This window comes from Grammomys surdaster, unplaced genomic scaffold (genome assembly GCF_004785775.1).
Source record: "Grammomys surdaster isolate TR1022 unplaced genomic scaffold, NIH_TR_1.0 126546, whole genome shotgun sequence".
NCBI classification, from domain to species: Eukaryota; Metazoa; Chordata; class Mammalia; order Rodentia; family Muridae; genus Grammomys; species Grammomys surdaster.
This window is the reverse complement of record NW_021621338.1, coordinates 8,006,657-8,032,398: the sequence shown is the minus strand read 5'-3', so window position 1 is coordinate 8,032,398 and position 25,742 is coordinate 8,006,657. Positions and strand designations below refer to the sequence as shown.

Here is a 25,742-nt window from a genome sequence, read left to right as displayed (position 1 = left end):
TGAGGACAACCAGAAGAAAACCACAAACTTGCCTATTTCCCGTTCTTCTGTTGCACTAGCATCAGCCACTGTAAACACAAGTGCAGATTTCCCAGTGAGCCCCATGTGTACTCTATGCAGTAGCAAGGACTGAACGGCAAACATGTACACTGCATTTTCTTTGGTGGTTCCACATATTGGTCAATTTTTACAGATCAAATTAAGAAGCAAGACAATAATGGATGATGGATGGTCTCTTGTATCCTTAGCACTCACCCATTTCCTGATCTTCACTGGTACAGCCATTATTTAAAAAAAAAAAAAAATCAATGTGGAGAATCCTCAACAGGCTAAAAGAACTGCCATATGACCCAGATATAGCAGTCTTTGGTATATGCCCAAGTGACTCAAGTTCCTGCTCCAGACACTGGGCTCAGTATGCTCACTCCTGCCCTAATCACTGTAACTAGAAAATGAAAATAACTTCACTTTAACTGGTGAATGGATAATGTGTGGTACATATACACAATGGGATTCTATTCAGCCATATTACAAAATTCTCGGGTAAATGGATGGAACTAGAAAACATACTGAGGAGGGACCTAGATTCAGAAAGACAATCACATATTCTCTCTCTCTCTCTCTCTCTCTCTCTCTCTCTCTCTCTCTCTCTCTCTCTTTCTCTCTTATCTCACTTATGCAAGTGGCATAACCTCATTCAAAGTATATATGAGTACATATCTATACACATACTATATACATATATTTGCATGTCTATGAATGCATTTCTAACTTAAAATGTTTTCCTATGGCTGTCAAGCATCCTTAGTGTGTCATTTATCCATCCTTTCTCCCTTTTTATTGCCCTCCACTTCGCCTTCCAGGTAAACTGCCCCCCTCCCAGCTTTCCCATTTCTCCCGTAATAGCGTTTGTGTCCTACCATTTCCCTTGGTCTCTTTACTTCTTGGTTTCTGTGATTACTCCAAGTTAGATACTCATGTCTAAAGATTCAGAGATAGAATCCATAAGTAAGAGAATATGTGCCGGGCAGTGGTGGTGCATGCCTTTAATCCCAACACTTGGGAGGCAGAGGCAGGTGGATTTCTGAGTTCGAGGCCAGCCTGGTCTACAGAGTGAGTTCCAGGACAGCCAGGGCTACATAGAGAAACCCTGTCGAAAAACCAAAAAAAATAAAAAAATAAAAAATCCACACAGACAAGCATAGCGATAGAGCCTCAAGGGTAAAATGGTGGCACTTAAACCTGGGGCAACCACAGCTGTCTAACTGAATTTAAAGCCTACTCAGGAAGGAACTCATGATTGGCTATAAACCTACTCAAGTACCTGTGGCTGGAAGGGTTATGAACCCTGAAGGAGAGCCTACAACTGCTACTTTCCTAGATCAGTACCGTTTCTAACTGCATCCTAAATACTCATCCTTGTACCCACAGTACGTGTAGCTCTCACCTTCCATCAAAGAATGTTTCTTTTTGTACAGAGGGATACCATTACAACTAGTCAAAATGCAGAGAACAGTACCCAGCCCAACTGATACATCTACAGCACAAGCTCTACACCTGAGACTTAGAGAACGTCATGTAAAGGGAGACAGAAAGACTGTAAGAGCCCCCTGGACACCCGGATATCATCTGTGAGATGCCTTCTATACATGACAAGAACACTGCACCCACGAAATCTTAAAAGTACATCTGATTAAACAAGACCTGTACCATCTCAACAGCAACTGACATGCCAATGTAAATGGTGAAAACCTCAAAAGGCCCTACCTGAAGATCTGCAGACAATCAATGACTGCTGAGCGGGACAGAGTAAGTCTTCTCCAGGGATGAGGACCTTGATAGATTATCCAATCCCAACAAATACATATACATAGGATCCTATACATAGGATTATCCAATCCTAAACAAATACATATGCCAACAACACTAAGTGGACTCAGCAGGCTAGAGTGTGCGCTCTTTCTTCCCCTTCCCCTCGCCCTCTTTGTTTGTGTAACAATAATTTAAGAGATCATAAATTTAAGTGGGGAAAGACAGTAGGTATTTTAAGGGGGAAAATGATGTAAATACAGTATTTACATATTAAGTTCTCAAATCATTTATAGTAAGGAGCCAGCCAACCAGCCTAACTTACATAGTAAGAAGGAGAGCCAAAGCTGCTATACAGCACTAGTAGGAAGCCAGACTGAGCCTGGACTCTTCACCATCCCAGGCTGGTGTTTGTTTTGTTGCTGTCTGACAGTTTGTCTTAGTATGAAGTATTAGGAAGACCAGTCCATAGAACATGAATTTTTGTGGGTAGGTGGGGACTGAAAGCTTCTATACAGATAAATGGGAGTCTGGAAACAAATGGTCTTGGTAGTCCAAGACCATCAGAGTAGCAGAAAACAGACATATCTTAATAACGTGGTATTATCTAGTGTAGTTTCAGAAAGAATGCCCCACAGGCTAGTGTATTTGAATGATTAGTCACCAGATACCAGAACTGTAGCATTAGGGGGTGTGGCCTTGACAGAGGAAGTGTGTCACTAGAAGTGGCTTTTAGGTTTCAAAAGCCCACACCAGGCCCAGTGTCTTTCCTCTTCCTCTCCTGGCCTGAGACCAGGATGTATGCAGCTCTCAGCTGCTGCCCCTGCGTCCTAAGTGCTGCCATGTTCCTGTCATGCTCCCCACCATGATGACAACAGACTATACCTCTAAAACTATATGCAAGGTCCAAATTAAGCTGTATTGGTCATGGTGTCACCTCCCTCACAGCAACAGAGCAATGACAAATATATCTAGCCATTCTCTTTTAAACTTAATTTTACATTATTTTTATTTAATTAAAAAGCTGGATCCTTTACTACCTCTGAGGTTTTCCTCAGTCATCTGCATTCTGGAAGTAGATGCATTATACATCACAGGGTAACCGTACTCCCATCCCCAATCTAGCACAAAGTGCTAAAATTAATTAGGATGACAACCACCCTGATTTGCTGGTCATGATAGCATTTCCCAGGATGTAGAACCTTCACTGCCGAAAACGAGGAAAAATCTCAGGCAAGCAGTGATGAGAAGGTTGGTTACTCTACAATTAATCATTTCCTAGAGTTGGCAAAATAATAGTAGCCTAACCTCTAGCACTAATTAAGTTTGATTATCAAGAAATAACTTTTTATACCTGATTTCACCCATCTGTCACCACTTACATAATGCACAAAATTAAAGCGAGGATAAATGTGAAATGCAGTAGGTATAAATAGAGCTCTGGGAAAGCACAAAGGCATTATAAAAACTGTTCACTTTCATGCACAGTTAAACCATATAAGGGCTTGTTTTATTTAGATATGTCCCATGACATACTGAGTACTATTACTGACAATATTACTTTGACAAAAATTTAAAACAAAACTTCAAAAGACTTGTTCCTTTTTTTTTTTTTAATGTAACTGTATAATGCATTGGTGTGAGAGAGTCATATCCCCTGGAACAGGAGTTACAGACACGGTGTGGGTGCTGGGAACTGAAGCAGAATCTCTGGAAGTGCAGCCGCTGAGCTCTCTCTCCAGCCACAAGACTTGTTCCTTTTAGAACAATGGTTTAATGCTGGCTCCCTCCCATTTACTCATCATGGAATATGTTAACTGACTAAAATCCTAAAGCTTCAAGTTCAACTGCAAGACTAAACAGACGACAGATGCCCCCACAAAACTCCTGCTAGGAACAAACAAGAAAAACATGGGACAATCCCTATGTTAACTGCAAAATGCAATACATCTGCTAACAGGTCTTGACTTTTGCCTATAAAACTAACCAATACTCTTACCTTCACTTAACCACCTCTCACACTTGTTAATTAGAAAACACTCAAGTCCATTCAACTTCACTCTTCTGGATTTTTCAAGACAAGGTTTCTCTGTTGTAGCTTTGGCTATCCTGGAACTTGCCCTGTAGACCAGGCTGGCCACAAACTCACAGAGATCTGCCTGCCTCTGCCTCCCAAGTACTGGGATTAAAGGCGTGCACCACCACACCCTAGCTCCACCTCACTCTTAAGCATTTAAGCCATAAAGCCAAATTCCAGGTTTGACTCTCAACAATTTACTAAATGCCACCCAAACTATGTTCCTATTTGTCATTTACAGAAATTGGAGACTTCTTGTACTATGACCTCATTAGGAGGATTAAGTCATTAGCATATTTCAAGTCTGCTGAACATATCCCACAAGCTGATTACAGCTAGGCTTTGCATCACTATCAGTTTGCTTGGCATTCTTTTAGGTTCATATAAGAGAGTGAAGTTATGTCTCTATCCATGAAGTCCCTTATGACAAGAAATAATAGTAATCACTAGAAAAGGAGTCATTCACTCAAATAAGAGCCAGCAATAGTTCCTGAGGCAGCAGCAACATATTCTGTGCAACCAAGGCAAGCCCCAGATGCCAGCAAAGCACAGGTAGACCAGAGCCTTAATACTCAAAGGTGCCCCACAGCAGTCCACTCTCAGCAACCAATCGGGCTCAGTTTTACAAAAATATAATTTGTAAGTAAATAAAAAAGAGACTTAACTAGTCTTGGATGAAAATTAGTATTATTCTGCTTTGAGCTCTCTCCATGAGCTTCGGTGAGACAATCACCCTAACTCAAGGCAATTCTGCCTCAGCTTTCACCAGTTTCTGTAGAATGCAAGTGACCATGCCTAGTTACAATATATAGTCACATCCTAGTAATCTTTCATATGTCTAGTGCTTCATGCTGAACGTTTAAATATCAGTAGATTTTAAAACACATCACTATGAAAACGTGTTGAGCCGGGCAGTGGTGGCGCACGCCTTTAATCCCAGCACTTGGGAGGCAGAGGCAGGAGGATTTCTGAGTTTGAGGCCGGCCTAGTCTACAGAGTGAGTGAGTTCCAGGACAGCCAGGACTATATAGAGAAACCCTGTCTTGAGAAACAACAACAACAAGCAGCAGCAGCAGCAGCAGCAGCAGCAGCAGCAGTTGCTGCTTCCTTAGAGCCCAGAAGACATAGCAGAACCCTCCAAAGTGCCATGGGTTACTCTGTTGTCCTCCACTGCTGACATACATAAACATAAACACACACACACACAGAGACACACATCAACAAACAACAAAAATACTTATACTCACATACTGAGTTCTGAATCACCTTGTTTCAACTTGCTCACCCCAAGAAAATCTATTCCTATTCTTCTAATTTACCTTTTCAAGCTACAATCCACACTTCATATTATATGCAAAACTAGTCTGAAGTTTTCCATCCAAGGGTATAATTTTATGAGAATTTGTCTGAATAAAGGGGGCAGGGAATGGGGAAGAACAGCATGGACATATGTAACCATCTCTGTATTAATTCACGTGTAAAAGCAGAGTGACTGGAGCCAGGTACTCCAACCTACCAACAGCAACTGATGTGATTGTTATGTGTCAACAAGTCAGTAACTGAATGTCACGTGTATTAAGACAATAATGACTAGAACTATGTATACTTTGTATACTCCTTTGTATGTAGGCTAATCATTTTCCGAAAGTGAGAGCCAAATACATACATATTATTAGAATATTAGCTTCTAGATTACATGAAAATCTAACTGCTTGTGCCTTAATAATTCTAGGTAAGCCCAGGCAAGTGATACATTCAGTATCCCATGAACCCATATCCATTAAAGTGAACTGCCTAACTTTTTGATGAAGGCTGTTTAAAGCAGAAAAATAACTTTTGAACTTTAATTTTCTTCCCTAGAAAATAAAAAAGAGCTGGGAGGTGGTAGCACACACCTCACCTTTAATACCAGCACTCAGAGAGGTCAAGGCCAGCTCTCTGAGTTCAAGGCCAGCCTAGACTACAGAGTGAGTTCCAGGAAAACCAAGGCTACTCAGAGACCCTGTCTTGGGGGTGTGGGTGTGGGTGTGGGGGGAATGGGAGGGAAGGAGGGAGGGAGGGAGGGAGGGAAGGAGGGGGGAATTCCAAAAGAAGGAAGGACCAGCAGAGGGAGGGGAAAGAAGGAGGAAGGGAGGGGGATCCAAAGACCAGAGACAAAATATAAACATTTCAAACAAAATGTTGGCAAAATACAATGTGAAAAAGTAAGGTAGGCATGTCCAGACAACTGTTTGAGGATATTCCATCTGTGAGTATATAAAGGAAATATAGTTTCTAATCACTGGTTTTGAGGTGATTTTAAATGCCTGTTCATTGTAGGCAAAAGCTGTAGCAGCTCAAAGTTTTGGAGGTTTTTGTTTTTCTGTGAGGGTTTTTGAGACAAGGATGTATATATTTACAAACTAGACTTAGAGGTTCAAGGTCATCCTCTGTTATAACACACACACACACACAAATCCCTGTACTGAGGAGTCAATAGGAAAGCAGCAGCAGCAGCAGCTGAGTGGCTATGTGAATTACAATTGTCATAAAACTGAAATGACCAGGTCTGTGGTTCTGCACTGCAGCCTCAGCCTCAGATGTCAAACTCACCCACATCCATCTCCCACTTAATTCTCTCTGTATCTATACTACTCTGCTCTACCTCCCAGACCTCTTGTCACCCCAGCAGTCACTGCCTCACCCAGGTCTCCAGCATACAGTTTTTTTTTTCTCCCATGCCTGTAAAATAATATACAAGCTAAACATCTTTAACAGTCTAAGACATCAGTGCTCATGTCAAGTATAGTTTGAGTGAATGTTGACTACAAGTTCTACAATAGCCTAGCAATGTAAAGTTATATAATAAGGTAAGAAAATGACAGGGAAATACTAACAGTGATTACACAAAAAAATAAATACTCCACATATTACTGTCCATATAGATAAGAATGATTCCATATGTTTACATTAAAATTACATACACTTCATACTAGGTTGACAGTAGCTCAGTGACTGAGTGCTTACTTGCATGTATGAGACTGTATTTGAGAATGGCAAAAAAAGAAAAAGAGAAAAATTAAAAATAAAAAACACTACAGGAACCAGGCATGGTGGCAACCATTCACCAGGCTATGGCAAGTGTTAGTATTCTGTCTAAACTCCACTCCAAAGTTATCTGGCAACAGCCACGTATGCTCCTCCCCACTATAAAAGGGGCTGCTTGCCTCCTCCTCTCTCTCTTGCTCTCTTGCCTCTAGCTTCTCTTGGTCCACTTGCCCCTCCCCTCTTCCCTTCCCCCTCTCTCCACGTGGTCATGGCCAGCCTCTACTTCCCGCCTCTCTCTCTCTCTCTCCTCGCTCTCGCGCTCTCTCGCTCTCTCCCCCTCCCCCTCCCCCTCTCCCTCCTCCTACCCCTATCCCTCTCCCTCTCCCTCAGCCATCTTCTTCTATTTCTCTCCCCCTACCTTTGCCCTGAATAACCACCCCACACACACCCGCCTTGGAACCGTTTGGTCTGGTGTTGTCAGTTCTAAGCTGTGCGCAGACGTCTAAAAGCAAGGGAGACTAAGCTGGGTTACACAGTGAAAGCCGATCTTAATTCACCTTACATGCTAAGATTTATTCATCCTGGTTTGTTTTGGGTTTTTTGATAACTAAAACTTCCTGCTTCGTTTTAGAAGACACTCTACAACATCCTCCTGCCTCAAACAGTAAGAATCCAGGTCAGAGATCAAGTCAACAGGAACGAGTGGAATTTCTAGTCTTATGTTTACTTTTATGGTAACAAAGCCAGCAACATGGAAATACAGTCTGAATAAAAGCAAAAGTAAGTAAATAAAATTAAAAAAATAATTGTGTTAAAAGGACTTACAAAAAAATATTACTAACCATTCTTTAACAAAGAAACTTCAATGCAGATCATGAAAATCTGCAGATATATGCAGAACTGGGGTGGGAAGTGGGGAAAGAAAGAGGAAGAACGGAAGCTGCCCCATGAAGTTATTTTAAAACTAAGATCATTTTTAAAGGGCAAATAAGAATCTGTGTAGTTAGTACTCATAATTAAAACAATACAGAGATTTCTCAGCTAAAAAATACTTAGGATATGCAAATGTTTTGATTTTTAACCTCAATAGGAAAGTTCAGATTTACATAAGGAGCACCTAATAGAAGACAGATCTGCCCATTTGGGCTAGCACCTGCTCAACCTTTTTTTTTGGGGGGGGGGGGGGTTGAGACAGGGTTTCTCTGTATAAGCCCTGGCTGTCCTGGAACTCACTCTGTAGACCAGGCTGGCTTTGAACTCCGAAATCCGCCTGCCTCTGCCTCCCAAGTGCTGGGATTAAAGGCGTGTGCCACGACCGCCCAGCCTGCTCAACCTTTCAAACTCCAAATTAAAAAAAAAAAAAATCCAAACCAAAAACCTGCTCTTCAGAAAAAGGAAACTCTCGATGAGCTGGACACACACACTGGTGCCCGTTTAGGTCACTCAGCACTTCCTTGTAGGCATTAAAAAAAAAAAAAAAAAAAAAAACACATAGACCAGAGATGGCTAAAAGTACTTGCTACCAAGTACCTATCAACCCAGATTCCATCTTGGGGACTTGTAAGGTGGAATAAAGAACCAACACCCAGAAGTTGTCCTAATTTCCTCAAGAGTGCAGTAGCATGCACCAATATGTGCACATACACAAATAAAAGGCTTTAATGTTTCTGTATTACCTTCTAAGCACACAAATTGATTTAATAGTACAGAATCATTTAATGTAGTCCAATTCTGGTTCTATTCCACCCTTCTCTGACTTCATGAATACCTACGTTTTCTGTTAGCAATCAGGCATTTCCATGGGCTTGCCCTCAAGGACCTAGCAACAGCAGGATAGGTGCCAACTAGGGCAATTTTCACCTTTGCCATGAGTCTCCTATCCTCCCCATCAATGCACTATATCCTCATATAAAAGCCCAGTGCCTCCTCCCCCTGCTCTTTCCCTTCTGCCCCATTCAGCCACAGCCTCTACATAGCTTCTTCCCAATAAACCTCCCATGTGCCTTCCAGGCCTTTCCTAACCTGACTCTAGTTAATCACTGCAGCCTAAATGTTCTCTGCTCAAATTCCCAACTCCCCTATACATGATCTCCATTGCCATGGTACCTCCATGTCCCTCTATCTGTAATAGTCCCTCTTCTACCACATCCTTCAGTGGATTCCTACCCAACGCTTTCCTCACAATTTCTTCCACTCACTTCTACTGGCAAGCATTCTGGTAAACCTTATGATTTAACATCACCACCACTTTAAAGCACCAGGTCATCCTTTTATTCGCTCTCTCTCCTTCAAAGAACTATCTTCTCTACTCATTTACTTTCAATTTGAAATTAATGAGAACATTTGGTTTGGAGCAGTGGTGGCACACACCTTTAATCCCAGCACTTGGGAGGCAGAGGCAAGCAGATTTCTGAGTTCAAAGCCAGCCTGGTCTACAGAGTGAGTTCCAGGACAGCCAGGGCTGTACAGAGAAACTCTGTCTCAAAAATAAATAAATAAATAAATAAATAAATAAATAAATATTTGGTTTGAGACAGGGTTTCTCTGTGAAGCCCAGGCCGGCCTTGAACCTTGAGATCCATCCTGCCTCAGCCTGAGATTAATGGTGTACACCAACACCACCCAGCCACCATTAACAGAGGTTTTGAACTCAAACTTTTAAGGGAGGCTTAGAAGAGAGGGTGTTAGATTATGGATGAGAAATAGTTACACTTATTTGAGTGAGCTGCTGGAGCATGGGAAGGGTTGGTGCTTTTGCCTTTATAATCAGTATAAAAATTCTGGTAGATACTTTTCCTTGAAGGCTCTTTTATACCAATCTTTATTTTAATTAACATAGCTTTGTTTCTAGTCTTCAAATTCTTTAGTATTTTACATTTGTGTAGATCTTAATTATTTCACAAGACTGTAGGGAAATTTCACAAAGACACCCTTCCCCTTGAGTGGTTTCTCCTGTGTAAGTACTAGTAGTCATTTTGCCAATTCTATGCATTAGTGCTTGCTTCCTGTAAAAATTTTCCTATAAAGTGTAGCACCTCTATCCTGCCTACTGTGTGTAGTTTGATGAACAGAAATATGAGTCTGGAACTAGGGGTGCTTGGGTTGGAATCCTCTTACTGGATGACTGTTCTTCAGTAGTTAAACTTTTCTGGGCCTCTATTTTTTTACTGTATGGTGGTGATAACAGAACCTATTGTTCACTGCTGTGAGATTTTAGGTATATCAGAACTGTTGTCAATAAATGTGAGCCAATTTATTTGTTTTTAGAGAATGGAGAAGTTTTTTGTTGCTTACTGCCTTCTCTCTTAAATATTATCTTCTGTATGTAGTCATGCCATTAGGCTGAAAAATATTTTAAATCCATGAAATAATTATTAGCTAACGTTAAAGCATCTGTTGAGGACTGGGCATGCTGCTCGGTGACAGAATGCACACCCTAGCCCTTGTGGTGTCCAGTACTGGGGGTAGGGCTGCTGACAGATATCCCACACAATGGATAATGTAACAGTCATAGCTACTCTGAGGACTTGCAAATCCCACTATTTTTCTCTACCCACACACACACACACCCATTAATCCCAGTGCTTTTATACAGTTCCAATTGTCCAAACTCCAACTCTGATATCACCTCTTTATGAAGTCTTCTAGCAACTGCTTGGGGGGGTTTTCTCTAAGAACTCAATGCTTTAAATATACCTCTACAGGTTTTGCTGGTTTCCACCTATACTTCAAGTAGGTGGGCACATTCATGACTCATCTCTGAAATACTTAGCCCAAGCAACACAGAAAACATTACATAGCATGTATTAGATAACTGTAGTTTTCCTTTGTTTTTGTTGCTTTATGAATTTATTTCCAAAAGAGTAAATCCTGCCCCTAAAAACCCAAGGGTATATAAAATCTGGTTAGATTTTCTATCAACTTACTGGACAAATAGTAAACATTGAGGAGTTATGCCGTCATATAACTAGCCCTGTTCTTCAAATCTTTCAGTGGAATATAGGTAATGGATAAGTAGGGTGATTGTTTAAATCAGAATTTCTCTAGTTTAACCAAAACACTCAAGAGGCTAAGTTCTTTGGAGGGTCATTTTGGTTTTTTATATACACAAAATATTAAGGCTAACAGATGGATCTCTGTGAGTTCTAGACCTCCATAACGAGTTCCAGGCAGCCAGTGTTATATAATAGAGAGACTCTGTCTCAAAAAAAAGACTAAAATGAATGTGTCTTCTAGCCCTGAGTCCACCCTCGTGATGAGGGCACAAGAACGAAGCACCACTTAGAAAGCAAGTTTACAGTTTTTATTAAGAGCACATAGCCTTTATCCTTCAGTTCTAGGAATCTTTAATAAGTCATTTTAACAGGCATTCAAAAGAAAATAGGCAAATATACAGTAACTGGGAAATATCAAATACACTGTGACATGTATATTCATCAGATTACTATATAGCCACTACAAATATTTCAAACATCTGTTAACATTATAATTGCTTGTGACATATTAACAAGAAAAAATAGGTTGAATATTGAATATACACAATATAGTTTCACTTGTGAGCAAACAAAAAATATCAGCAGTGGCCATATTTTGGTTACAAAATTAGTACTAATTTTTAATTTTCCAACTTATGTTCTTACATATTTTCTACTTTTCATACAGAACATATACTGTTATAATCAAGGAAACTCTTAAGGAAATGTGAACAAATTATTTCCATACATTCAGACAGGAACAAACTTTATATATTAAAAATCACAAACCATTGAGCCAGTGTATGGCTTTTTTTAAAAGCAAACTAAACAGAACCTGGAGAATCCAAACACTAATTTGAAATATACCTGTTCTAAACATATGACTTGAAACATGGCTCATAATGATCCCAGCATTTAAGTGAATCTGTGACCTCCAGGCCAGCCAGGTCTATATAACAAGTTCCAGGACACCCAGAGTTCCACAGAGACCTTGTCGTTAAAAAAAAAAAAAAAAAAAAAAGGAAGGGAAGAAGGGAGAAAGGGAGGGTAGGGAAGAGAAAGGAAGGGGAAGGGGAGACAGAGGAAAGGAAGGAGGAAAGGGGGCCAGGGGTTTTGGGAGGGTGCTGAAGCAGAAGAATAGCTACAAGTTCAAATATAGTCTAGTCTACATAGCAAGTTTAGGCAAGCCAGGGCTACACAGTGGAACCTTGCTCAAAACAACAAACATACAACTTAAACCAGGCATGGTGGCAGACTTTGAGACTGTGAGTTTGAAGTTTTTATAGGTATTTTGTTCAAAAATAACTTTGGTAAATTTAACATCCCTAATCATATAATGCAAACAAGAAGACAAATGTTAACTCTTTCCATGTCTTGTAGTAATAAAACTAACCATTTTGTAGTGATTGAGACCAAAACAACAAACTGACTTGAGACACTGCTGGTCAGTTGGCACAGCACAATCTCCAAGTTCCCTAATTTTCCCACCCCAGTTCATAGCCTTTATGAGAGGAGTTTTACCTTTTACCTTTCTCTGATCTGATGTCTTAAACTTTAGGTCCAGTATAAAGTCTCCACAGAATACTCACCTTCTGAGCATTGTGTGCCATCCCCAATGTCAGGTCTCCACCTCATCCCAACTGCTAAGTCTCTGGCCTAGCATCCTCCGAGTTCCCCTACCTCTCTGCTACTATCCCTCTCCTACTGGATTTGCCCAATACCGCTTAAAGTTTTCCACTTTCACCACATTCTGTGTTTTGCCTTAGTAGTACCTACTGTGCTTATAATTAAATAATTGCTTATAAAACTGCTTACTGCCCATCTTCTCTATACATGAAGAACAAAGTGTCTTTTACTCATTACTCAATCCCTAGTGGCCATCATCACAGAACCTGCTGAAACATACATCATATGGGTGGGTGAGTGGGTGGACATGTGCAGACAAAACATTGAAGAACACACACACAGGTGAATTACAAATGTTAAATAATGAGTTGTTGAGCAGTGATACATGTCTGTACACCTGGCTACTCGGGAAGCTTAGGCTATAAGATTCTAAGTTCAAGGACTATCTGAACTAAATAGTGAGTTCAAGCCTGGCCTGAGCAACTTAAAAAGACATTGTCTTTAAAACAAACAAAAAAAAAGACAAAAGAAAATTCCCTGGTAGGAGCACAGATCTAAATGTGGGGAGGCAGCTGAAGATATAGCTTGTTGACAGAGCTCATGAATAGCATACATAAGGTCTGTGACTTCAATCCCAGTGCCATAAAAAAAAAAATTATTACTAATCACAGGGGATTACTGGGTAGACAGAATAGAAAGCTCAAAGCCAATCCAGCCTGCCAGCCTGGCCTATACAGGTCAAGGCTAGTCTAAGACGCCCAGCAAGAAGCCTGTCTAAAAAACAAAACAAAACAAAACAAAACAAAGCTGAGGACGTAGCTCGGTAGCAGAGCACTTGCCTAGACTTCCTGAGGCCAAGGCTGAAGGCACAATAGGGAAAGAGGAAAAAAAATTAGTAACTTAGATAACAACTTTGGTCTCTGGGTACTTCAAAGTCCTTCATCTATTGATCTGCTCTCTCTGACCTGTACTCTAGACATGACCCCTCACTCCATGGGTAATCTGGTCCCAAAGACTAGCAGATGGATTCTCTGGCAGCCACATTCTTGATAAAAATCTTGAGTACCAATTATTATAAGACATGAAGAGTTTCTAACCCCATACTCAAGGAGTCAACCTTACCACTCCCTCGCTCCACAATCTAGCTCTCACCTATCTCCAAGTCCCCCCTCTAACTGACTCTTACTTAGAACCGGAATTATGTTGACCTTTCCTGGCCTCTAACTTTCAGCTATCCTTCTGCTTCTGCCTGCTCCCAAGTGCTGGGATTACAGGAATGTCTGATCATGCATAGCTTTACATTTTAAAAATATACAAGAATTTTCTAAACCCTGAATTCTTCATCCCACTTCCATATAAGCATTTCCCTTCCACTATCCTTCCATCTTTCTAAGAATAAGTAAAAATGGGAAACAAAATCCTTCCAGGTTCAAAACCTTGCTCAAACTTCAAGGTATCCAATAAAATCCCTTTCCTCCCTTATTCTCCAGAACTGTTGCCAGGTGATTATTCTACTTCCTGTCATCCAGCCCTCCTGCCCATGCTTACCCTAACTTCTATAGCTGACATTTTTAACTCTTACCTCCATTAATACATCCTGCATGCATGCTGCCAGCTTGGCACCCACTTCTTTAACATAAATGCCACAACAATCCCCTATCCAAGTCTTAATTCCTCTACATTGCCTAAGAGAAAAGAGTTGAAAAGAATAATCCATTTCTCTGCAAAGCATTTAAGGCTCTCCATAACTGATTTTTCAATACTCCTGATTCTCTGTCACACTTCGTGCTTCCGTTTTTTTCAGCTTCTTCCCTTGGGATGTCCAGGGGTTGCTGGACACCAAGAGGGGAAGGAAGGACAGAGCGGAGCAGAATTCCATAGAATGTCAGGCAGGGAAGGATGGACTGAAGCCGAGTTCTGCGGTCTCATTCTTCCTTTACACACCAGGCAGGAAAGGATGAAGTGAAGTCCAGAACTGGTGGGTCAGCAGGATCCAGGTCTGACAGTGAATGCTGGAGGAAGGGGGCCTGAAGATTTCAGTGTTATAACTTTTAGAAAACAGCTCTCTTAGACAGTAGTCAAGGAAACAGCTTGTGTGCACATACCTCATTCAGGGTGAATCAAGGGCTATATGTATTAATCCTGGAGAGTAGAAAGGGGTTCTTCTTAAGGTGAAGTTTCATTAGCTGAGGTTTAAGGTTCAGAGGACACCTCATTTGCATGGAAAGACATTCCAGGAAATTGAATCTGTAATTTCCTCCAAGGATTACATGACATTCCTCAGGTAGAAGATTGGGGGGTCAGGTTCCCCATATCAGGAGGAAAAGAAGAAACACACTAAGAAAAGGGATTCCTCCATTTTGCACTAGGAAAGCTATCCGAGCATAGCGGACTATAACCTTAGTAGCGCTGTGCAACACTTTATTCTTAAATTCTATGCGCCTTTATCTTCACTGTCTTCTCCAAGTCTCTAAATTTGTTCTTTCCGCCTTTCTTCCTAGAATACTTTTGGACTTGTTTTGTTTTTTTGAGCCAAGATCTCATTCTGTGGCCCAACTAAATGATCCTCAGCCTCCCAGAATGCTGAATTACATATATGAGTCACTATATCAGTATCTATTAACTTAATATCTAAACTAGTTGGCATTTTTTGCTGCCCATGCTTCCTCTGCCCAATCCCAGTCTGAACTCCACTGTCCACTCATTCCTCCCTAAGCCGGGACCTATATAGGCACTCTATATTTTCCCCATGAATGAATCGTTTCTAAATTTATCATATATCTCAAAATGGAATGAATGTAAGCTCTTTGCTAGGTAAAAATGCCTTATTTCTACAATGTGACTTAAGTATACCGTGTTCTGTCCATTTAGGAAATGCTCCTGATGTACAATGATGCAACCAAGACAAACACTAGCGGTTCCTAGTCCCAGGAACAAAGATGCTACTCCAATGGCAGCTCAATCTGCAGAGCTTTTCTTCAGCTGTTTTTGCTGCTTTCTGGAGAGGCACTTCCGATTGCTCTGTAGGACTGAAAGGTCAGACCTTGAGGAAGAGCGGTACCCTACATTTTCTGCTTTTATGGGCTTAATGATATGGCCTAGTTTGGTGCCAACCTTGGGAACTGTCAGCTTTTGGAAGGCCCTCTGGGTGTTCCATGTGTACCCAATAGGGTTCTGGATAGTCCTTTCAAATTGCTGGTGGTGGGTGAATGGGTGTGGAACCACCCGCACCTGATGAGCAGCTGCATGGATGTTGCGCTTCTCACTGATAATCACATTTGGCAAATTCTTGTCTTTTCTTGGAGAACTTTCAGGAGCTTTAATAAGAAAACGACGTCTTTTCTTGGCACTGGGCTTCAGGCCCATACCAACCCACTCACCCCATCCAGGCAATGACAGGTCCAAGTCCTTTGGCTTATTTGCCTCTATAGCTTCCCTTTTCTCTTTTAAGAACTCTCTTATGACATCATCCCCAGCAAAAGCTTCCTTTATTAGCTGCTTGTGGCCTGTTTCCACTTCATCTTCCAACTCCTGTACTGTGGGCACTGCCAAAGACTTCACAGAAGGAGATGGAGTAGTTAGGAGGTTCTGCAGATCAATCATTTGTTCCTTCTTTTTCTTCTCTCCAGAGGCATCAGGTTTGGTGGGTGGGTTCACTTCCCTCCACACCCCTTTCAACACAGGTCTAGAAATCCCCTTTTTTGGATGTCCCTCTTTGCCCAACTCTCCTTGTTGTTCCAGAGCATGTGCTCTCTCTAGCCTTTGAAGCACCAAGAACTTCTCTGAGGCAAGGTCTTCTTCCTGGATATGAAGAACAGTTTCCAGTGAACTCACTTTTTGATTCTCAAGTTGATGATTTTCCTTGTTGAGTTTCTGAAGCAATATTCTCGATTCAGATAATACCTCCTGGCTATTAGAATCTTCTCTTTCTTGGCCACCCATTGGCTTAGCATTATTGGAATCAACTCTTTCTTGAAAGGATCTTTTTTTCAACACAAGTTCTTCTGCCGCTGGTCTTTCATCTCCCTCACTCTCAGAAGACACATGGGCCACAAATTCAGGCATCTGTTCAGGGTCTGTCTTGATCTCACCTCTTTCTGCATTGCTGTTGCAACTGCTAAGCATCCAGGGATTTACAGCATCTGCATTCACCTGTAGGTCATCCATTCCATCAGAGACAGGGACTATTCCCTCTTCTGTGCATCCATCCTCTTCCTCACTCTCTGAAACTACCTGGAGTTTCTGTGTCAGTTCTCTGTTCTTAGCCAATTGTTCTTGCATAGCTTTTCGAGCCTCCTGGTCATATTTGGCCATAATTGCCTTTGACTTTGCCCATTTCCCACTGCCCTGGTGCTTAAGGCTCATCCGTTCTGTCATTCTGATTTTTTCCATTTTTTCCAGTTCTTGTAATGCAGCACTTGGGCAGTCCTTCCACAGCTGCTCGAACTCTTTTAAGGCTTTCTTGGCCTTCCCTTTCCTTAGAACTCTGTGGTACTTTTTACTCTTGATTCTCTTCTCTCTTCGAGCTCTAGCCTCATAATAGGACTGCAGAGCTCGCGTCCTCTGAAGCTCTGCTCGGTGTATTTTGGCTTCTTCCAGGCTCATGGCTTTGATGGAGGCTTTCTCCAAGGGAGTCAATAAAGGGTCTGTTACTGGCTGCTTGTTCTTATGAAGGAGGTTAAAAACTTCTTGTTCCAGGGGGGTTCTTGCTTTCCAGCCAGTGAATACATGTTCAATGGGAGCAACAGCTGGCGGCTCCTTCTCCATGGGAAAAACCAACTGCTCTGCTTGCCGGTTCTTCAGAACAACAGGATCCCACTTGGAGAGCATTTGTGAGGTTTTGCTGAATGCTGCTTCTCTGAGGGTCCGGTCAGCCTCTTCTTTGCTAAGGGGTGTGGTCAGAGTCTTTGACTTGACTCTATGCAGTTGTTTTTTCACAGCAGCCAACGAAGGTAATGCTGTAGCAGACCCAAGCAAATCGGAAAGGACCAGCTTTTCACCTGACCCTTCAGAAGTAACATTGAACTCTGACACTCTTAGACTAGCCTCAGATCGCTCTGCCAACTTCCATTTATTCTTTCTACCAAGGGAATTGACTGCTTCCAGGAGCTTTTGACATTTCCGTTCTCCATCACTGTCCCCCTCATCTTCACTTGTACTCAATGGGTAGTTGTCTGGCAAATCCACTAGTTCTTCCTGCTGGCTCGAAGCCAGAAGATCTGCCACATTCCTGGCCATGTTCATGGTAGGAGCCTGCTTCCTCTCACAGGGCCTGTAAGCTCTTGAAGAAGTGTCTGGTCTCACTCATCTTTGGCTTCATCTATTTACTGCCCACTGTCTCTGACATAGATGTTTTCTGAGAATCTTATTTATTGAGATGTCTAAAGAAGAAAAGACCCAGATAAATACCCCAGTAATTTCCATGTAGTCAACACATAAAATGTACAAGCCAGCCAGGATGGTGATATACAAGGCCAGCCTAGGCTATAGAATTCTCAGTCTCTGTGTCTGCGTGTCTGTCTGTCACCTGAAAATTATGACACAGGTAACAAAACCTCAAGCCAAAGCAAAGGAAAGGGAGGTGAAAAGAAAGAATCATGATAAAAACTTAGAGATCAGACAGAAATTTAAGTGCAACAGGAAATCCAATGGTTGTGGACAATGCCATACCACAAGTCCTAGTAGCATCATGGCAAGCAACTCAAGACAAGCTTCTCAACACACTTCCTGTATGTGACAAGTGAAAAGACCACCCCCATCTTCTCTACCTGCTATACCGTAGGAAATTTTAATCTATCCGACAATTACTTTCTGAGTTGATGAGTCACTGAATGAAATCATGCAGGTTCTTGACTGGATCTGCCTCAAGCCTCTGTTCTATGCCTCCCCAAAGGATACACTCTAATCCCCTTAGTCCTCAATAGCTGAACCTTCATGTAAATTTGTTAACCTATCAAATTCAGAATGCTTGTTCCTGTTTAATACAAAAACAAAGATAGAAGAATAAGAAAAAAGGATGAGAAAAAAATAGGAAAAGCCAATTAAAACAGAGAAGAAAGGCAGAGAGGCAAAGAAAGAAGCACACAGCTGTGTCCTCCTAAACTACCTGCTTGCTTCTTTGGCCCACATAACTCTTGTGAGGTAAGAATTTAAATTGTCATGTTACAAAAACTGAAATAAAAAGCTAACAGGCTCAGTGTTGCATGCCTGGAATCCCCAGCACCTAGGAGACTGAGGGGATTTTAAAATCAAGGACAGCATGGGGTTACATTAAAAATAAAAACAAACAACAAAAAAGCATGGGGTTACATTAAAAAGAAAAAAATAGAGATAGATAAAAATAAAAAAGCCTGCCACCACCCCACCATAAGAAAAACTTTTAGAAAGAAAACAAAGTCTGAGAAATAAGTGACTGACTCCCAATTTACATACCAAGTTTTATATACACGGATGGCAATCCACTCAGCAACCCAAAGTTGGTGATATGCCACTCAGGAGGCTAAGACTAAGGCAGATGGATCTCAAGTTCAAGGCCAACCTGAGCCTCACAGCAAGTTCAAGGTCAGCTTGGAGTTAACAGTAAGACCCTGTTTCAAAAAAAAAAAAAAAAATGCACCTTGAATTCATGTCATATGACATAAGCCTTGTCTAAGTAGTAATAAAAGCAGATGCCTGTTATCTGAATAAGAACACCACAATGTTAGCCTGCTTGCAATGTGCTAATGTAGAAATTCAATTTTCCCAAGAAATCTAAAGCCCAAGTCCAAGTTAACTAATATTAACTAAAACAGAATAAAACCAAGGGATGTGGTCAGTAAGATGGGTCAATGAGTAAAGGCTTGCCACTGAAGCCTGTGAACTGAGTTCAATCCCCAGAACCCACATAAAGTCAAAAAAGAACTAACTCCAATGCTGTCCTGACCTTCACCTGTATATTGTGACATGAAATCAGAAGGACTCTCAAGGGCTCCAATGCACACACGGCATGCGTGAGCGAGCGAGCGAGCGAGCGAGCGAACACACACATAATTTTTTAAATAATAAAAAAATTCTAGTTAATTTTCCCAATTTACAGTTTTCTATTTACATACAATATCTCAAACTCTACTAAAAAGGTTCCTAATACATAAGATACTTCTTTAAGGTGGGACTGTATACAGAAACCTGATGATACTACTTCATTAGAGAAGGTAAAGCCAGGCAATGGTGATGTACACCTTTAATCCCAGCACTCAGGAGGCAGAGACAGGCAGACCTCTATTGAGTTTGAGGCCAGCATGGTCTACAGAGCACTTTCTAAAATAGTCAGCACTATACAGAGACCCTGTCTTGAAAAACCAAACAGTGGAGGGCAGTAAAATATGAAAAACCTTCTACATTCTCTAAAAACAAATAAATTGGCTCTTGACTCATGTTTATTGACAATACTGCAGACATTATTTAAAATCTCACTACAGTGAACAATTGGTTCTAGTATTACCACCATTCAGTAAAGAAACTGAGGCCCAGAAAAGTCAAATAGGCTGCCAAAGGAGTCATCCAGGTAAAAAGATTCAAACCCAAACACTCCTAGTTCCAGACTCATGTTTCTACCATCAAATCACAATAGGCAGGATAGGGGTGCTACACTTTACAGGGAAATTCTTGCAAGAAGCAAGTCCTAATGCACAGAATTGGCGAAATGACTACTAGTACTCACAAAGAAGAAATCACTCAAGGGAAAGAGTGTTTGTGAATTTTCCCTACAGTGTTTGTGAAATAATTAAGATATACACAAACGTAAAATACTAAAGATTTTGAAAACTAGAAAAAAAGAAAGTGAAGCTATGTTAATTAAAAGAAAAGAAAAAAAAAAGAGCCTTCAAGGAAAAGTATCTACCAGAATTTTTATACTGATTATAAAGGCAAAATCACCAACCCTTCCCGTGCCCCAGAAACTTAATCAAGTAAGTAACCCTTGCTCATCTGTATTCCAACACCCTCTCTACAAAGCCTCCTTCAACATTAAAAATATAAGATCAAACCTCTGTTAGGAGAGGGGGAGCTGGGCAGTTGAGTGGTAGTATAAGCCTTTAATCCCATAGTGTTTGGGAGGCTGATGCAGGTGGATCTCAGAGTTCAAAGCCAGAATAGTCTACATAGTAAGTTACAGAACAACCAGGGCTACACAGAGAAGCTCTACCTTGAAAAATAAACAAAACCTTGTTAACAATGGGCATGGTGGTGTATCCTTTTAATCCCAGCACTCCAGATGCAGAGGCAGGAAGATCTCTGAGAAGGGAAGCAAGACCAGTCTGGAGATCAGCCAGGACTACATAGAAAGATCCTCCCTCAAAACTACAATTTAAAAAACCTCTGGGAAGTCCTTCCTATGTACATGTCTCCATTTCCTCACCTCTGGGCTTGACCTATTCTACCATACACCAGCAAGGATCAAAGAGTTCTCACAGGACCACTCCACAGAACTGACTGCCTCCCCTGCAGTGACTACTTCCGACTATCTCCACAGTGTCCTGAAATGGTTAATCCAGATTGTTAACTTACCTGGATTAATAAATGCCTAGGACATTAGTAAAGCAAGGGTCTGTGAAGGCATTTCCAGAGACAATTAGAACACAGAGTGCTAGCCTAATCCATGCGCTAACCCCTTGAGATACACAGAACAGCATTATTGGGAGGTTGAGTCTCTGGAGGAAGTAAATCACTAGTGGGATATTCTTAGGGTTTGATCTTACCCTAAAAACCTGCCTATATTTCCCTTTCCGTACTCCCTGGCCACCTTGAAATGAAATGCATTCTTTCTCTCTCTCTCTCTCTCTCTCTCTCTCTCTCTCTCTCTCTTTCTTCCTTTCGGTTTTTCAAGACAGGGTTTCTCTGTGTAGTCCTGGCTGTCCTGGAACTCACTCTGTAGACCAGGCTGCCCTCGAACTCAGAAATCCACCTGCCTCTGCCTCCCAAGTGCTGGGATTAAAGGCATGCGCCACCACTGCCTAGCTGAAGTGCTCTTTCAACAAGCCTTCCCCCACTAAAACGGAATGACATCTTGGAAACTATGAGCCAAAAGAAATCTTTTCTTGCCTTCATTGATCAAGAATTTTTGTCACAATAACACTGAGGTAACTAATATGCCACTCTTCCTACCTCCTTTGCTCTTATTCCTCCACAGGCAGCCTGACATGCACAGTTTTAGATTCTGTCATCTGTACAAAAAAAGGCCCCAAAATGGCATTCTCTACTTCTGAACACTAAACCAGTACCCTAAAAAGAAGGCCACTCCCACTTCTAAACCTAGAAACTTTTTCTCCCACATTCAATACCTAGTTCCTTCACAATGAGCCTCAGCTCAGAGAACAGTACATGCCAGCCCTCCGGTTGCCTGGGTCTGAAACAGTACCTTCTCTTCTCAGCTCATACTCATCGACATGCCATGACAGCTGTACGTTTAACATCTCCACTTTCTTGAATTTCTGTTCATCATATTAATCTCTTTAAATAAAGGCTCAGCTAATCTAGCATAGGATAGTGCTACGAGAAAAACCAGTGTTAATATGAAATTTTCAAAGCAGGGACTCTCTTAAGCACATCTTTGCACTTATTGTATATAGTATGCACAAAAGGACAATATTTGCATACAGCTAATATCCAATAAAAGTATTACAATTAGCTATATTGCCTTCATAAGTGTTTGAATAAATAGTTATATAGTTAACAGTTTCCCAATTCATGCATGGTTTTTCTTGCTTCCTAAGAACTGAACGTTGTTTATTTAGTTTTTGGTTTTTGAGACAGGGTCTCATTATGTGGTTCTGACTGTCCTGGAACTATGTGAAACAGTCTGGCCTCGAACTCAAAGACCCACCTATTTGCCTCTGGCTTCTAAGTGCCGGGATAAAAGGTGAGCCACCAAACTCGGCTTAGAGCTTAATTTTTTATGTTAAGTTACTGAGTAAAATATAAACTACAATGAATACTTAAAAAAATAATGATACCTACTGAAAATCAGAAAAGCTTATCACTGAGGGTCAAGCTGGGGGTGGGGTGAGTTTTGTGAGGTGGGAATTTCTAAATCATACCTTCAAATCCACGGTACATATAAAAGATTCTTGCTTCTGAACTATTTATCAGGCAAAAATCCAAGTTCTACAGGAATATTTAAACTTTAAGTACCCTAAAGGCAGGCAGAATGACTGCTTGGGAATATTCCCTATCTCATTCAGATACTTTGCAACTTGAGCTGAAATAACAATTTGGTGGGAAACATTGAAATTTAAAAAAAAAAATTAAATTATAGTTGCTCAAAAAGTTCTGAAGCTCTTGTTCTATGTACATTTAACTACAGCCTCAGAAGACAAATTTGACATCTAGGGGGAAAAAATCTCACATAATCCATTTTTAAAAAGCAGCTCCCTGGATTTCCATGTAAGTCGTAACACTTATTATAATCTTCAATCATTCAATACCTCACCTTTATTGCATATAACATAGCTTGCAATCACCCATTTATCTACAAGATCAACAGTATGTTGTCTAATTCCAGCCCAAGGGCACAGGCACACATCAACCTATGTTTCCCAGCACCTGCTAATATGCCTGACATGACTCAATGAGAAGGCTCTCAGTGAACAATTAATTAACTGAATCAGGAAGGCGCTAGTGGTGTCCCCCCCCCTCCCTCTCACAACGTCCTTCAGTGTGTCCTTCTTTCTTTGCCTTCTTCAAGGAGGACATCTTGGGACTCACAAGGTACCTGTCACTCTCGGCCCAAATGTCCTACAAATCCAGTAACTGGACTCCAAAGACACCAGGTGACCCTCTCCTGTGGCCACACTGCGGTCAACGCACTTTCTGACAGAAGAATCAGAGCCTAAGTTTCAGTCTTCAACTCTACATGTGAGGCATGCACAGGGAGTCACCAGAAAGTGCACTCTGAAGTCCTAACACTTCCCTTTCTGCAATAAGCTTTTCATGCGCTTATAGGGCCAACTCAGCAGCACCCTTCAACAACTTTCAGACCACCGTAGGCATACAAAACAGTCTAAACCAAACAGCTAAAACACCACCCACCTACAGCTCTGCAGAGTCCCTAAGACCCAAAAGAACCTAGAAACCCAAAGCCACGGTGGAACAGCAAACAGAGAGATGCATGCTACTAAAGCCATCAGATGTAAGTGTTCTGGATTCAGACAGGCCCTCCTGGGGCTCCAGCTTCTCCTACTAACTCAGATCTGGGCTAAGTTAATGTGTTCACAGTGCAGGTTCTCTCGCTGTAAAATTGAGAATATGCACTCGTCCCGGTGGACTAACAATGTAAACATAGCCATGCACAAAGTTCTTGGTATGTGGCCTTTAACAAAAGCTCAATAAAAGCCAGCTCTGTCATTCTAGGCAGTTACTATCATCAAGCCTGCCCTCTCTCTAATTTCTACAGGATTTCAAATAAAAAAAAAAAAATTGTCCTGCCCTTTCTAATTTGAGGGGCTCTATGTACAAGGGATCGGAATATCTGTTCTAGAACCAGAAGGACCATACAGTTGGATCTTCATCTGTGACATCCCTTCACTCAATCACACCCCAGGGCTGCCTGTGTGTGCCTCACATGAGACTAAAACGCACTTAGAGAAGGAAAAGAGGTTCCCCCGCGCCAGTCCCAGCGCCCCGCACCCGCAGTCTGCCCCATGCCCGCAGTTTTCGGGGCCCGCTGGGTGCTGGTTCCTCCCACGGACGCCGCGCGGCTGTGTGGAGCCGGACGACCCCACCCACGTGCCCGCGCCCGCGGCGAAGGCCGCGGTGCATCCTTCCTCCCGCGCCCACAGCTCCACGCCGGCGGTTTCCCCGAACCCGCGTGGACGCCCTACTCACCACTCACCTTCCACCAACTCCCCTTCCCCGACCCCCGCCACGGCCCAGCACCCCGCGGCCCAGGCGTCCCCTCAGGCACCGGCGAGCCGCATGCACGCTGAGTAGGTGGGGGGGGAGGAAGGCCTGGCCGCCATCCCGCGACCCTCATCGCCTCACAACGGGCGCTGCGCACACTCACCACGGGCTCCGACCCACGCAGGCCTGGCTGCTCCCCGGAGCGACTCCCACTCAGCGCCACCTCCTCAGTACCCTGACGCAGCTGCCGGGGCTGCCCTGCGAGACCGGGACGACCGCCCGCCGCCGGCTCAGCCTCCCGCTCTGCTGCCGCCTCCTCGTCCGAGCCCGCGGCCGCAGCCACAACCGCAGAGACGTTCCGCAGGCGCCGGCTGAGCAGCGTCTGTTGAGCCGCAGTCCAGGACGCGCACCCCGGGCTGGCACTCGTTGCATATGCAAAGAGACCGCCGCCCATTGGCCCGCGGGCGGTGGCGCGTGCGGGGTTCAGCCTATCAAATGCCGGCCTGGGGAGCGCGGCGCTGGCGGCAGGGGCGGGACGAGGTTACTATGGGTCATTCTGCGGAGCCGCCGTCGGCTGGACCCGGCTGGGGCCGGCGCAGGGCGGGGAATGGAGCCCTTGGGGAGGGGAGCGGCTGGACAGACCGGCGGCTACCACAGCTGCAGAGGGGAGCTGGGCTGGGGGCGTTGCGCGGGAGGACCAGAGGCGTCCAGGGTGCTCCCGCCGAGAACTGCAAAACCCGCCTTCACTGCCGCGATGCATAAATCTCAATATAAAGCAAGAAAGAGCCTGCTTGTTTGGTTTTTTTTTTTTCTTCATTCTTCCCTAGACTGAACTCCTAGTTTGAACACGAATTTCTAGAAAATCTTGCAAGGAAAAAAAAATGACGTTTGGAAATGTTTGTGGAGGGAAAAGGCTCAAAAGCTCAAAGCATGCCCTGTATTATTTCTCTTGCATGGGCTTCGTTTAATGTAGCCTGTATCCCGTTTACTCCTAAATCATAGTATACACCACGTTTCATGTTTCCAAAGGATGAAACTTTACTCAAAAATAATCCTTATTCCTTATGAACGAGAAGTGTGTGTGTCTGTGTGTGTGTCTGTGTGTGTGTGTTTAGTTTGCCATTGTATATATCCTTTTGGACACTACACCAGGATGTAGGCATTTATTTTACAACTGCCTCCCCCAACCCCATTCAAACAAAACATACACCCAGCAAAACACAAATGACTAAATCATCCACTGCAGTGTAATATTAGAAAGAGATTGTTCCTAGCAGAGTTGTTTTTTTTCTTAACCCAACCTATTACTTAGTTGGCCTGTGAACTTTTCTTTAAGTAGGTGAAAGGTGAGCTAG

The 25,742-nt window shown here is 42.5% G+C and overlaps 2 protein-coding genes across 4 annotated transcripts in view; both read right to left on the bottom strand.

Moving 5' to 3' along the window:
• Positions 1–24,655, bottom strand: part of Acsl3 (acyl-CoA synthetase long chain family member 3) — a 50,365-nt gene extending 25,710 nt beyond the window's left edge. For 2 of the 3 annotated variants that reach the window (XM_028760592.1, XM_028760594.1), the window contains exon 1: positions 24,551–24,655. The gene's annotated coding sequence lies outside the window, so the exon portion shown is untranslated. Of the gene's footprint in view, positions 1–18,945; positions 19,064–24,550 lie in introns of those variants that run through there. The other variant, XM_028760593.1, reaches the window with a different exon arrangement.
• Positions 11,195–19,100, bottom strand: LOC114614968 (U3 small nucleolar RNA-associated protein 14 homolog B). The gene is made up of 2 exons (XM_028760591.1): positions 18,946–19,100; positions 11,195–17,894 (listed from the first exon to the last, which is right to left on the bottom strand). Exon 2 carries the CDS (start codon positions 17,755–17,757, stop codon positions 15,472–15,474), a length of 2,286 nt encoding a protein of 761 aa, XP_028616424.1. The 5' UTR covers positions 17,758–17,894; positions 18,946–19,100; the 3' UTR covers positions 11,195–15,471.
• Positions 24,656–25,742: the final 1,087 nt, after the last annotated feature.

Coding starts and splice junctions, on each gene's coding strand:
- LOC114614968 (XM_028760591.1), bottom strand. CDS start 17,757: ATGAACATGGCCAGGAATGTGGCAGATCTTCTGGCTTCGAGCCAGCAG.